General features: G+C 32.4%; 1 protein-coding gene across 6 annotated transcripts in view; it reads right to left on the bottom strand.

Moving 5' to 3' along the window:
• Positions 1–1109: 1109 nt before the first annotated feature.
• The window catches only part of EcR (Ecdysone receptor), a 483791-nt gene continuing 470239 nt past the window's right edge, over positions 1110–14661 (bottom strand). For all 6 annotated transcript variants that reach the window (XM_081740375.1, XM_081740373.1, XM_081740376.1 and 3 more), the window contains 3 exons: positions 13553–13705; positions 11861–12083; positions 1110–9133 (listed from right to left, as the gene is read on the bottom strand). In XM_081740375.1, coding sequence (XP_081596501.1) covers positions 8889–9133; positions 11861–12083; positions 13553–13705 — 621 coding nt within the window. In that variant the 3' untranslated portion in view covers positions 1110–8888. The remainder of the gene's footprint in view (positions 9134–11860; positions 12084–13552; positions 13706–14661) is intronic.

A 14661-nucleotide genomic window follows, 5' to 3' on the forward strand; every position in this document is an offset into this window, starting at 1 on the left:
TTTGAAATGGCTAGAGAAAGTGACACCATTTCTTCATTTGGAGTAATGGAGGTACAACCACAACTACTACTGTATACCACCATCATGGCGGCCATTTTGAAGCACGCCATCTTGGATAAAGGGAGGATCATGTAAATATCGCTTTGGGATAGCTGTTCATTACAAGCACACATCTGATGTAATTTTCAACTTATCTCTTATTATTCAACAGTTATTGCCTGCATGCTTGGCCATCTTATTCGGCACTCTGTTTGGATCATCGTGCTGATAGAGGGAAAGACACAAGGGAAACCAGGAAGAGGAAGTCCAAGGATAGAATATCTAGATGCAGTTAGGAAGAAGAGACCTTATCAAAGTATAAAACAGCTCTCCCAAGGTAGAGAGAAGTTTTAAAATTTCTATGTTGTCCAACAACCTATTGAACAAGAAGACGACGTGCATAGTAACTGTACTTACAACTGTTTTTCCAAACTTATAAAGTACCTTCGGCTCATATCATATACTGTGAAGGTGTTTAAAACTTAGGTCGCTTGGGGCACTATTTAATATTATTCAATCCAGTTAACTTTTCTCATGGGTTACTTTGGTCTGATAATGGAACCATTTTAGGGGTGGAAAGTAAAGATCGCCCTAGCGTATAATATTGAAATGTAGAATCCGCACTGCAACGTTGTGTAACAGGAGACTTCTCATACGTAGTTATCTGTTCTTTTTCTACAGGGAGGAAACTTCATTCCAATATGGTACCCAACTGGATGTTTCATAAGTTAGTTTCGGATTTTGGTTCCCCAAAACAAGGGTCAATTTAAATAGCTGATGAACTTTATACCATTCATTGTATAAGCATATGTTATTACTCTAAGTCGGTGCCATGTATAGGTTGGGAAGTTGTCATCGGAACTGATGGTGTCAACTTAGACCGTCATCACTATATTTCGATTTTGTTCATTGTTTGCAACGGGGAGATATCTATGTATAACCAGCACCCATTGTTACTGTTCTACTATAAACATTAAATTCCTTCCATATGACCATTATATACTATGTACAAATTATAAACACAATATGTTTAAAAGGCAAAAAGGTATTTACAGAAAGAGAAACTCACATTATTAATTTGTGGTGTCAGTTTACTGCACAAAATAGAACAATTTTACAGTTCTGCCATAATTTGCACGAATAAAGCCCCTTGGGAACTAATCTTCGCTTCATTTGAGACAAATTCCTGAGGGGCAACTACATTCAAACTTTTTTTTTAAGTATTGCATATTTTGCCATCCTTTCTAGATAGGCTTGCTGTACATCTAAACATGCATTCCAACTGGAAGGACACCCATTACCTTTAGAAGCATTGCTAAACCTTGTACATTGTTATACAGCGTACAGGGGCTAGCAGCATTCTGTGCATTCACAGGTTAATGGCAACACTTTTTCATTTTTCCAAAATAAATAAACGACTTCCTTAATAGTAATAATAATAATAATAATAAGCTTTGAGCTTTATTCTTTAAACAAATTCTTTTAAGAAAATCATCGTAGAGAACGGTGGAAGTTTTCGGCAATTTCCATTCTCAATTCAATGTGAGTGATTAAATTTTGCTAGCTTTGCTTCTAGTTAGTAGAAAAATTTCTATGTAAGACTATTTCTTCAGGCATTTAATTTATTACTATGAATCATCTTTACTTAGAATTTTCTGTATATAATAATTGCAAGAAAAGAGGTCGAAAAAATTGAGAGGAATTTTAAGTATTTCCATTTTCATTAAAACATAATTATAGCGAAATAGAATATCTCGGCCATACAGTATGAATCGAGTTGAATGCTGTGTAATCAGTAACGGTATCTGACTCAATATTTTGAACGTCACGTTAGATTGTCCAATATTTGCAAGAAATTGTGGCTTCAGTGGAAGTAACACCTCCGATGTTCTTGAGTCATTACTACAAAACGAATGGTATTCGCAAACGATTTCATTTGTTTCTCTCTGATAACACACCCACGCCTGAAAAATTAGTTTTTGTAAATGTCTCACTAGAGAAAAGCTACTGCACAAAAAACTTCGCACCAATTCAAAGAATTTACATAACATGACCAAAAAAAATAGTTGTATATAACACACTTGTTACAGTTTTGGGAAATAGGAATAAACAGATCTCAGCTTCTGTTTAACAATACAAACGAAGCTAAAAGTTTTTCACCTATCATGCCCTGGATAAAACCATTCTCTCTATACGTTGTCTTTGAGACACTTTCAACATTTTTATATACATCTATATTTATATATACGCGAGAATGGCAGTGATACAAGATACCACACAGAGAAGTGTCATCAGATTTTTAATTTTTTTAAAAAGAAAACATTGACACTTCTTCTGGTGAGATGTTTCATCTACATGAGCAATACAGTCCCGTAACAAGTGTGTATATGTTTCGATTTTTTTTTTCTCTTGTAAATACGCAAATAAAACGGAAATGGAGGGGGGAGGGGAATTAACAATATACGCCCATGCTGCAGTAAACATGTGAAATGCACAGATGAACTTTACATTGCTATGGAAATGGACTCTGTCCTTAATATCTAACATGTAATAATACTGCCTCTGTACAGCACTGCAGCATCTGTACAAACCAGCCACCAAAAAATAAATAAATTTACTGTTCTTTTTCTTTTAAAAAAGTAAACTACATACATCAAAGACTCTTGTACATATCAAAAAAAAAAAAAAAAAAAACTAATTTGTACATATTGCACAACAGAATAAATCATCATTGTCATTTACGAAGAAAATAATTATATATCTACTTATCTATATATTTATATATATATATATATTTATTTATTTATATGGTATGTGAATGAAAATCATTAAGAGGCGAAAAGAAAGAGACAGAGGAAGCAGAGGAGGGGGAAAACTCATCCATTCACTTACGTATATTTCAAGTATGTTACACACACATTCTGCTACAAAAATCTCGCATCACTGAAAAAAAAAAGGTTTTAAAAAAAGAAACAAAAATGAACCATCAGAAAAAAAATAAAGATATCCAGGAATTCATTCACTGGGAAGGAGAGGCATATTAAGTATTTTCAGTCACTCTCGAATGCATTTTCGTATCATTTTAACTAATTTAACAAATATATACATATATTTTTTGATACTGTTCAATTCTCAGCCCTGAAACAACGAAGAAAGATTTTTTGCTTTTTCTTTTTAAATATTAAAACTACACTGGAATTTTTCATTCAATTATTCCCTATAAAACAATACAAGAAAGACTGTATCAAGAACTGTTTTGTCCTTTAAAAAAATATATACAAATCTCAGTATATTATTATGCATCACATAGAAGTCACTTATTAAAAAAAAAAAAAAAATGATATGTACAAACAAATGAATAAGCATATCGAAATATAACTGAAATTGGTTTAGTTTTCGTAAGCGCGTTAACAATTATCTGAAGTCAATCTACTTAGCTCAGTTTTTTATTTTTAGTTTCTCTATTTAAACAATCAAAGCGGCGTCAAACTTATCTCTCTCGTTACATACTTTGTAAAACATCACGTCAAAACTTGCAAGATTTTCTAAATTATAATATACTCGTTATTATGCCTTATTTTTCCCTTGGTAGCATGGCAATAAAATATCACCATTCTACAGAACAACTTGTCATCGTAATCAGCACCTGTCGCTTTAATATTATTATTAAAATTATTATGATTAGTAGAATAATAGTCTAGTAAATATTACTTGTCAAACAGGGTTATGTACAGAGCTGCAGTGTAAATTTTTAAAAATCTACAATAGTCTTCAAGTGGTATAAAACCTTTCCCCTTTACACTATTTACAGACCCAGGTACCCAAGTAAAACTGACAGAATACCCTAAGGTACTGCACAAAATTCATTATCACACATATTAGGACTGAGAAACAAATAATTTCAGCACTTCTGGCAAAAGACACTCCATTTGCAGCACAATAAACATAGTTGTGAAAGCTGCAAACTTTTTTTTAAATATCTTTTTAATCCTCTATTTTTTGTTTAAAATGTACTTGAAAAAAAAAAAAAAAAAAAAACTTGTAGCATTAGCAACATAGGAGATACATTATGAACAATCAACATGCATCTATTCTCTAGTTAATTCATGGTAAATAAGCCAATATTGGCGCATGTAGGTTCATAATTAGGTAAAAAAAAAATTATATATATTAACTAGTATATTATTTTCTTATACTTTTTTTTTCCTAAATAATATTGCGTTTTAAGATATAATTGCATCATCAGGATAGCACAAAAGAAGGAGGGACAAGACTCTACTCAACAATTACCGTTACTATGAAGCATGTTATAGGCCAACTCTTAAATTTAGGTAAAGTTACCCGTTCAATGTTTATTTGTAGTCTAAGTAGTGTATATGTATATGAATGTATCATACTGACACACACTTCAACAAAATACAATGTTATAGTATAAAGTCGGCGTATTTTAAAAAGAAACGAAATCAAACTATTTCTGGATACTGTAGCAGATTTCTATATATGTATACTTCAGGGTTAAAATTTTATGTATATATATAAAACAAGAAATTGTACTGGAACTAGAAAAACACTTTTTAAAACATTACTTTTGTTTTATTTTATTTAATTTGAAAAAAAAAAATCACATTACTTCTTATTCTTTCTCTCGAAATGTAACCGGCAGAGCGTACGTACTTCATTAAGGCAGTAATATAGCACTCATATAAATATTCCATAGGATGTCACTGTCATAAAATCGTTTCTGAAAACATTTTGTCTGAGAACGTTTCTAAAAACACAAAGAACGAGTGCAGTTTAGTTCTTTGCGCACAAGTTATTTATTTATTTTTCATCAACATCTTTGTATAAAAAAATGTGTTATACAACACGACTTTGTGTAGGTGTTTGCATGTTAACAGGGATTCGACATGGAGACTTAAATGACATTACATCTGCAAAATATGATTCAATATACAATAAAACCTGCTCAGTCGGTCACCTACTTTTTAATTTGGCCCCATACCTGCTGTGGAACAGTATAACAATTTAGAGATGTGTTGTCCGTAACTCAAGTTAAGTTGGCCGCTTGTGTAATTTGGACATTTTCTTTAAGAACCATGGGTGGCCAATTAGGCAGGTTTCATTGTACCGTACTGTACATGACCATTTGATTGCTGGTGATTGAACAGGATGTATGAATGATTACAAGTCTTCCTTTTACCTCAATTATGTTCGTTAACTTCATAAGGCATACAAATTAAGTTTATGCATGGAAAACAATTGGGTTGACTGGTTAAGTAATTTTCTTTTGCTGGTTTAAGTGTATTTCAGTTTTTAAAGATATATTTTTAATATAACACAAAACAAATCGAAATCCTTGCACAGTTAAGACTTTTCCGAAAAAGGAATATTCGAAGTTTTTGTGCTTTTATATTGCACAGTCAAGTCCGAACTTTAATAAACAAATTTGTCTTCAATCATGTTTGGTTATTAAATGAACTGATTTAATTTTTTTTCCCCCTTTCCTATATTCTTAATTTGGTTAATTAGTACAAAGTAATAAAAGAAAATATCAAACGAAATGCACTTTTGAAAGCATCCGTGCTATCTAGCCGAAGTGCTTCTTATCGCTTTAACGTCAATAATTTCATAATTAAATCTGAATGCAGTTCTCGGTAACATACAGAGAATTAGGTCAGAGAAATTAGTATTCAAACTGGTTCAACAGTTCTAAAAAAATATTAATAACATTGACATGTAAGGATGGGGGTATCACTTTTGCTACGTATCGAATCTCGACACACTAAAACCAGCAATTAAGACACAAATGGAAACATGTATATATTTATATAAATTGACATATAAAAAAAAAGTACAGAATGAATTTTCATATTTTATAAATTATATTAGCGTGAAATCAATGAGAAAAAAATAACAACTTAACTGAACTTTTAACACTGGTGAGTACAAATGCTATGAAATATTGGCAGTGGCATGCACACCTTTTTGTGCTTGCAGGCTGAACATGATGGAAAACAACTGACTCCATGTTTCAACAGTTGTAGATTATTATACGAATGAGACAGTGAGAGAAAAACAATCTGATCCAGTAATAATTTCAATTCAGCAAGAAAAAAGCAAGATTAGGTACGGAGATGACCGGCTACACTGCACTATGCATCATAGCATAAAGGAACTACAGTGCATAGGTAAAAGAGTTCTGTTACTGAAATCTCTTATAAAACATTACTAGTTTGAAAGTGAAACCAAACGGAAACTATTATATATTCACAGGAATCCTTCGGTTAATATTATAAGCAGTATGTTATTATTGTTCTAAATATATCAGTGTTGTACCCGTATTAAGAATGACTGACTACATATTTACGATTGACGAGTCGTGGCAGTTTAAAAGTTCTTACGAACATTAAAGGACATTTTAAAATATCTATCTACATAAAGGTTTCTTCTGGAAATTCTTTAAATATTAAAAAAACATAATTAGAAGTTTAAATTCGAATCAACTTTAAATTATCCATATAGATATCTATAGAACATTCTGAGATTCTATCGATAACAAAACGTAACAAACTTCTACTGATCTTTCTGATATCTTATATGTGTGCCCAAAACACTGTTTGAATGTCAGTATATAAGAAATAAAGAAAATGAATTGCATGGGAGGTCCCTTTTTAGATAACATCAGCTTGATGAACAAGTCCCCTATCAACGGTCATTATTGCTCCAGTACCTATCCCGCAATTTCTCTTGTGTCAATATTTGTTCACAGTCTAGTATGTTGGAACAATCATTTGAGTAAGTGTTCACAAAAAAAGTACTTTATAAAAGATGGCTGTATACGATACGATAAGAGATAATTAACAATTTTACACCCATTCATCCATCCATCCACACACACACACACAAAATGTACTTATCCAATTACACACATAGCACACTTATTCAATTCTAATAATCATGACACGTTTCGATGACATTGACTTATTTACCAGAATTCAATCATTTTCTCCTGTTAGCTTCTAACAAGAAAGAACTGTAGCACTAATTAGACAAGGTGCTGATGAAGATAACAAGTCATTTGTTTTGTTTTCTGAAAATCCTGATCAATGGGATTTTATATGAGATGAAAAAAAAAACTGGCATATGATTTCCAACAGACGGCAGTGTCGATACTCATTTACCAATAAAGAGTTGTCTTGCCTTACGAAAAAAGATAGCTCTTTTGAAGAAAATACTCGATGAAATTTGAAACTAAAAGAAAAGGACAGCAACAGCCCACCACCTTGTCTCTGTAGTACTATTTGAGCACAACAAATTGACAGTAAAATTCAAATACAAGCAACAATGAAAATCCCAACAATGTTTGCCTACAGAATCTGTTAAAAGGTGTGCCTACAAGAACACATTTTTCTTTTTTATAATTCTCTCTTCTTGCTTTTTTCTTTCAAGATAAGGCAATGTTTGAAAAAATACCGTAAAAAAAACTATCTACAAGTTGAATTTAGATGGAACATAGCAAATGTAAATGCTTTTTGCTACCAAAAAAAAGTTATACGTAACCAAGATGAGCATTTCATACACTTATCCGTTTCGTTATGTCGTCATATTGACTGCTACAGTTGGCTAAATTATCACGTCTAAAGCTACAAAAAAAATTCTGGAGTGAAACGAATTCATTTTCTCTTCAATCGAACAGGATGATTATATATATATGTATATATATGAAACATTCAACCAGTAAACAATGGAAAAATTATTCTTCTTTTCTAGGTATATGTAAGTTGTATACATTAAAAAAAAAAGTACAACAGCATTTGCCTGCAAACCTCTAGCGCAAAATGACAACAACTAGAGGTTCTGATGTCAGGAGAAAAAAAAAATGATTGACGCTTATTTTTCAATTAAACTAGTTTCTTTACAAAAAACAATCTTTCCTTCCTTAACACTGTGTTAGAAAAAAATATCCTGCAATATAAATCACGACTCAATAATCTTCTTTCGTTAATCTGTCTTCGCAACAAAGAAAAAAAAATCTCAAAATTCTTGCATTTCACTATCCAGCATGAACTAGCACAGAACACAAAACACAAACCGAAGTCCATAAAGGTTCAGCGACTTATAATAGACGATGCACATAGTGCATCTTAAATACATACTTATATATATAGATATATATAATTTTCATATTATATAAATGCCTATTAGTTTCTGTACGTTAATAAGTTTGTAGGCATTCAAATCTCTTCTTTCAGCGCACAAAATTATAAGTTTCTTCTCGTTCCTTTCTGCTAAAACGCGATATCTTTACCGTTACTACAGTTTTTTATTTGTTTTTTCTTTTAATCTTTTCATTAACACCTGAATTAAGGACGGTTACTCATATGATCCACACTCACTCAAGAAAAAAAAAATCTTGCCTGCACATCCTGTACATAAAACAGCACCCTTCAAGAATAGGAATATATATTGTTCTCTTTCTTCTAAAACTGTCACTTGCACCATTGCAAGAAGGCACCAAAATCATGTGTCCAAACTTTTTTCCTGTTCTACAATAGCACTTATTTTTTTTAAATTTTAAATTCTTGTATAAATAAGTCTCTGGAAAACAAATTCAACAACCAATTTACATACCATTTTTTCCATCACACTATTATTATTTTTTTTCTTTACTTCATAACTACAATAGACTCTCTTCAAATATCAACCTGATTCATTATCTTTCTTTTTATTTATTTAGAAAAAAAAAACTACATAAATTGCCAAGTTGTTCCAAGTTTCACAGCCTGTGGTTTGGTGGAAGATAAAAAGTTTTCTTTCAAGAAGAAGAAGAAAAAAAATAATCACAACCTTTATGGCATAACATCCCAAATTTCTTCCAGGAATGGTGGCAATTTCTTGTTCTTCAACTTGAGAGAGAAGCACATTTCAGAGTTCTGATTGCCAAGTGTTCGAAGTTCCGTTAACACAGACAACAACTTGGCAAATATTGTACCCGACTTTTGAGATCGGCGGTTGTCTACATATGCTCTTAATGCCTCTAGGTAGATTTCTTGGATCTTTTCCACTTTCCATCCTTCAACAAGTGATGGTCGTTCTGCAAAACCAAACAACAATGTTACAGAATAGAATAGGATTTACTGGTATTTATATAGAATGGCCCAAAAGTAAGTATACAGTCGTAGTATTGCCCTCTTTTCTCTTTGTCTTTTGGGATGTCTTCGATATTTCTGTCGTAATGTGTGTCGCAGCCTTCTGGGCAGGTTTGAAGAACATTGAAATGTTGAATGAGGAACACTTACGCGCCTGAAAATTGTAATTAAGATTTAGATGCCACTGTATACCTACTTTTGGGCCACCCTGTATAATTACAAGACATCTACTTAACCAGGGTTCACACTAAAATTCTGGTATTGATTTCCCTTACTTTTTCTGAATTTCCATGTCTAAGTAAATACACTTCCAGGGATGAAAAAGAACCGGTTGTTACCCGCTTTTGAACCGGTTCAGGCACCAAGAAACCATGATAAGATAGGAATCTGTCCGGAGCGTTTCCACAAGAACCGGTTAATTTTCCATCCCTGATTTTAACGCTAATCATGCCTCTTGTGCTGTAGGTTACGAAACATGGTCGCTTATTCAGAGAGAAGAACGAAGACTGAAGATATTTGAGAATAAAACACTGAGACGAATATTCAGACCCAAGAGGAGTGGGAATGGAGAATGGCAGAAACTTCAAAGCGAGGAACTACATAATTTATACGGTTTACCAAATATTGTTAGGGTCATCAAATCTACTAGGGTCAACACACTCAATTTAGGCTTAGGTGGGGAGGTCATGTAGCTAGAATGAAAGAAAGTAAGAACGTTCTCAAAAATTTTAACTGGAAATCTAATCGGAAAATGACCATTAGGAAGTGCTAGGCACAGATGGGAGAACAATATTAGGATGGATCTCGCAGAAACAGGAATACAAACTAAAAACTGGACCCAGTTGCCTAAAGACAGATGTCAATGGAGATTGTCGCGAACGCCGCATTGAATCTCCGGGTTCCATATGTTAGTTAGTTTATAAATATATTTAACCCGCGACACCACGAATTTATCATTTATGTTAAGGTTTCGGAAATATATATCAGTCTTCAACAATCTCTTAGCCGTCCAACGTTCTTTTTATTTTTTAAACATCTTATGTTTATAAGCTAAAATGTTACACACAAGTTACGTTGATAAGCTAATTTTCTTACTATAACTACAGGGTGTTTCATACACATGATTCTTTATGAATCTCCAAAGGTAAAAATTCCATGATGTTCGATCTGGTGAACGTGGAGGCCATGCGAAACGTAGAGCTCCATAAATTTTCTGCCGGGATACGGCACAAAACACACTCAATTTAGGAGAGTTTCGTTGGAACTCTACCATCTCTTGGGGCAGACAGAGGAAACAGTGCATGCGCATGCACGCGTACAAAACTATTTGAGTTGTTCTTTCAATTGAAGTTTTATTTATCACTTTAAGTTAATTGTAATAAATACTACAAAGCCTGAAAACCCCTTTATTCATTTTGAAGCACCCTGTACTTGTTATGACTCAAACTTCCTGTATCTGGAATACAATAACACACTAGCACCAAACAATATACACTAACGGCATCTTTAATACCTCGGCATTCTGAGTACGTTCATAAATATAAGTATGATAAATACACCGTATACCATAATTTTACTGTTTAATTGTCTACATTGAGCAAACAACATTTGTTTTCGTCTTTTGCAGCATTTATTTATTTATTTTGTTCTTTTTCTTTCAAAGCTTTAACAGTTTTCTAAACTTTTCACGCTTTTTTATTTCTAAAGATAATTTTCTTTTTTCAGTCTTTTTTTATCATCTTATTTCTGAATTTGTTTTGATTCCTTGACGATTATATCTCCTGTGGGGAGCTAAAAAAAAAAAAAAATCCCAGACTCATAAGGCATATTTTAAAGCATTTCTGAGGCTCATATTAATTTCCTTGACTTTTCCTGGTCTTCCCTGACTCTCAACGTCAGTATGAACCCTGTTAGCAATCTTTATAAATGATTTAGGGAGAAGCCGAGTTTCTGCTCTTTATTATTTTCCCTTTCAGTTTTTTTATTTTTATTTTTATTTATTTTTTTAATAAGATGATGGTTAAACGTTTAATACATATCCATATGGCTAATACAAAATTACGTAAGGTTATATATACTTAATAAGTAGCCCTTGATGACGATATATTAACATAGAAGTACCTCAATCTTCAAGTATTATGTCAATTTTTCCCCCCATAAAACTATGTAGTTGTCTGACACTTAATGATAGAGCATTCTAGGCTTTAATACATCAGTACCTGATATTTTTACAACCATAATTTAATCATAGTTACGCTATTTGAAGTCTTTGTTTGTCTTTCCACATGTATTGACTATTTTATTTGAACTAACGGCGAAAATAGTCATAATTGCATCTTTCTTGGGCAATGTACACATTATATTGCATCTTTCTTGGGCAATGTACACATTAGGCAGCTTATTTTATAAAAATAAAGCTAATCTAATTTTAATATGTTAAAGTAATCCTCTGGTTTTATATATTGATCCATAAGATCTCGTAACAAATTCTCTACAGCATCAAATAAGTGTAAAGTATTTTCCCTGATTCTTCCCAACTATCTTGTTTATTATGCAGGTAGGAGAATCTTATTATATGAGATTTGCATACATAACACAAGAATATAATTTTAAATTAATATCTTGTATACCAGCTTAGTATAAAAATTGATTATATTGTTTCATTCACGTACCTGAGAAGATAACAATGGCCGTTAGTAATGCATACTCTGCATTGTCGACTTTCATATCATACATATGTCGGCAAAATCGCAGGAGATCCTCAATGGTTTCCCCCATGCCGGCAAGATCGTAGCTGTCTTTTGTATAAGGCTGGTTGTCAGCAAATACAATGCTGTCGGTCCGAACGTCATACCTCCTCGCCATACGAAGCATCATTACTTCACTCGAACACGCCTGGAAACATAACAACAACAACAACAAAACTCAGTAACAAATTCGCCACCGTTATAGATGTGAAAATGATGATGATTTGTGAAATGTTTGACGTTCCTTCTGCAAGAGAAATACAATTTATCTTGAAATAGTAGTTTACTTAATTCGTAAAATTTAGCTTTCAACCATACTTAATGTTTTAAAGCAGCGTTTTTCACAACTTTTAAGTGAGGACAATTTTTAATACCCTGCAATTTTTTTTAAAGCATATACCACTATAACGGTAGACTTACAGCAGTCAGCAGAATATATTAGAAAATATGTTTAAATTAGAAAGTATTAGAAACAGAAATGCTGCCTTCATTGCATACTACAATCAGCTGATTAGGAGACAAAGTTAGTAGAAGATATATATATGCGGATGTTGTGGAAAGACAGCACATGTATTTACGGTAGCAAGTTACCTGAAGACATATTGTAAGCATTTTGAAATGCTATTAGTTGAAGTACTAAGGTGAACTTGTACTTCACTAGCGTAGTGTTGATCATTGTATAATGCTGTGGTATTTTGTTGATTAGTGTTTGACATATGGGCAAGATAAATTACCTTCGCCTTACAAAAGTAAATCTAGTCAAATGTTTTCGGCAAGAAAAAACTAGTACCTAGATTTAAAAAAAAAAAAACTGTGCAGAGAGATATTATTATTATTATTATTCCATCTATGATTTTCCACCTTCTCATGTAAGGAAATATGAACAAAAGAGGAAACCTAGTCCAAAAGCAGAAAAGAAAGAATCAAATTTCTAAGCAAAACAAAATACGTGTAATTATCAGGAGTTCTATAGAAAAGAAGGGAATAAATTATTTTGATTCTTCTGTCCGTCGAAAATTAATCACTACTGGACTCTGTGCACGCTACCCTTTAGAAAATGTGAAAATAACACCCGCTATGACAAAGAAAAAGCTTGTATGGCAAAATAAGTGCAAGCACAAATTGAAAACCACTTGAATAAGACCCCCCCCCAAATAAAAAAAATGTTTTATACTTATTTACTTATTTTTCCGCCTTAGGAACGGACAGTTTTTGGTCTTGTCAGAAAACACGAAATGTTTAAAAACAATACTTTACAGGTATTATACATCCAAATGAAGACAACGTAACAGTAATACTAAAACAACAGCTTGGATAAAATATTAACTCCCGTTCATAATGCTCTTGCTCGACACGAAAGTCACATTTAATCTTAAGTCTTGCACAGAACGATCTGATTAATGACTGAATCAAACGTAAGTATATGTGAGTTTGATAACTTAACCCCCCCTTTTCAACTTATCTGATGACATTCTACATTCGTTATTTCTGACAAGTCGTAGTTAAATTACACTTGCTCTTTTGTGGAATTATTGTACATCGAAATAGTCCATTATTTGTTTTAACCAACCTTCCGTTATTGTGACGATTCAAGGAAGGAAAATGTATAATACTTACCTTTAATAATGCTATCTGATCTTCCCTCAAAAGTTTGTCGAATCCCGGAAGTCTTTTTGCGAATTCCACGATTAGTTGTACTGTTAAGATGGTGATTTCGGTTATATGCCTAAATCGGGCGTCGCTTGGATCTTCGTCCTCGTACGATTGATTCTGTGAAAACAAAACACATCACCTATTACAAAACTACCCATATATTGATATTTGGGAACACATTTGCAAGAATTACTTACGAAAATAAGTGCAAGAAATCTACAATGTATATGTTTTTAGAGATATTTTTCCTTTAAAGTTTTAGTTACGATTTATATCATGTCATTTATAAAATAAATAAATAAATAAAATAAAAATAAAAATAAAATAAAATATTTCGTTTCCAACATAAAAGAGGATAGAATTTTTTTTAAATCTAAATATAACGTTTTGTATTAGTGACAATAAAACCAGAAGAAAACGTTTTGAAATATATAAGAAAACGGACAAGCAAAAAACATTGGAAGTATTTTTCAATATAAAGTACTAGCTGAGAGGCCTGTTTTTCCAAACCATTGCATCGGTAGTAACACTATTTACCTCAGCGACCTCGAAAGCTATGGAATCCACACAAATATCGGCTGTTTTAGATTTTACACGCCATCCTTTTCCCAATCCTGATAGATGCTAGAGCTGTCTTACACGGCACTATGAGTAACACTATTCATTTCATTGATTCAAAGAGTTTAACATCAAAGTTAAAAAGAAAAAAAATGTCAGTAATGTATTTGCGAAGTTTACTTGAAATTGCTCCAGCCGTTTCGGAGTTACGTTGGAACATGCCTACTAGTATTAATACATACATTTCTTTATAAATGACTTCTTCTTCAGCAAAATAAAAAGGAGCTTCTATAAGTTTATCTAAAATATTTCAAAAGGTACATTTCAACCCTATTTGCGGACGTATTTCGATCGAAATGAAATTAATAAAATCCAGCTCAACACAACTGTTACTGTCTTCAAAAATTCATTTTAAACCGTTGAACCATTTCCTCACTTTGTCCATTTTATAAATGCAAAATTCGAACTAAAAATACTATAACAATTATCCCTCTTCTGCCCTGTAGAAATTTAAG

Source organism: Thermobia domestica, chromosome 15, assembly GCF_964235325.1.
Source record: "Thermobia domestica chromosome 15, izTheDome1.hap1.1, whole genome shotgun sequence".
Taxonomy (NCBI): Eukaryota; Metazoa; Arthropoda; class Insecta; order Zygentoma; family Lepismatidae; genus Thermobia; species Thermobia domestica.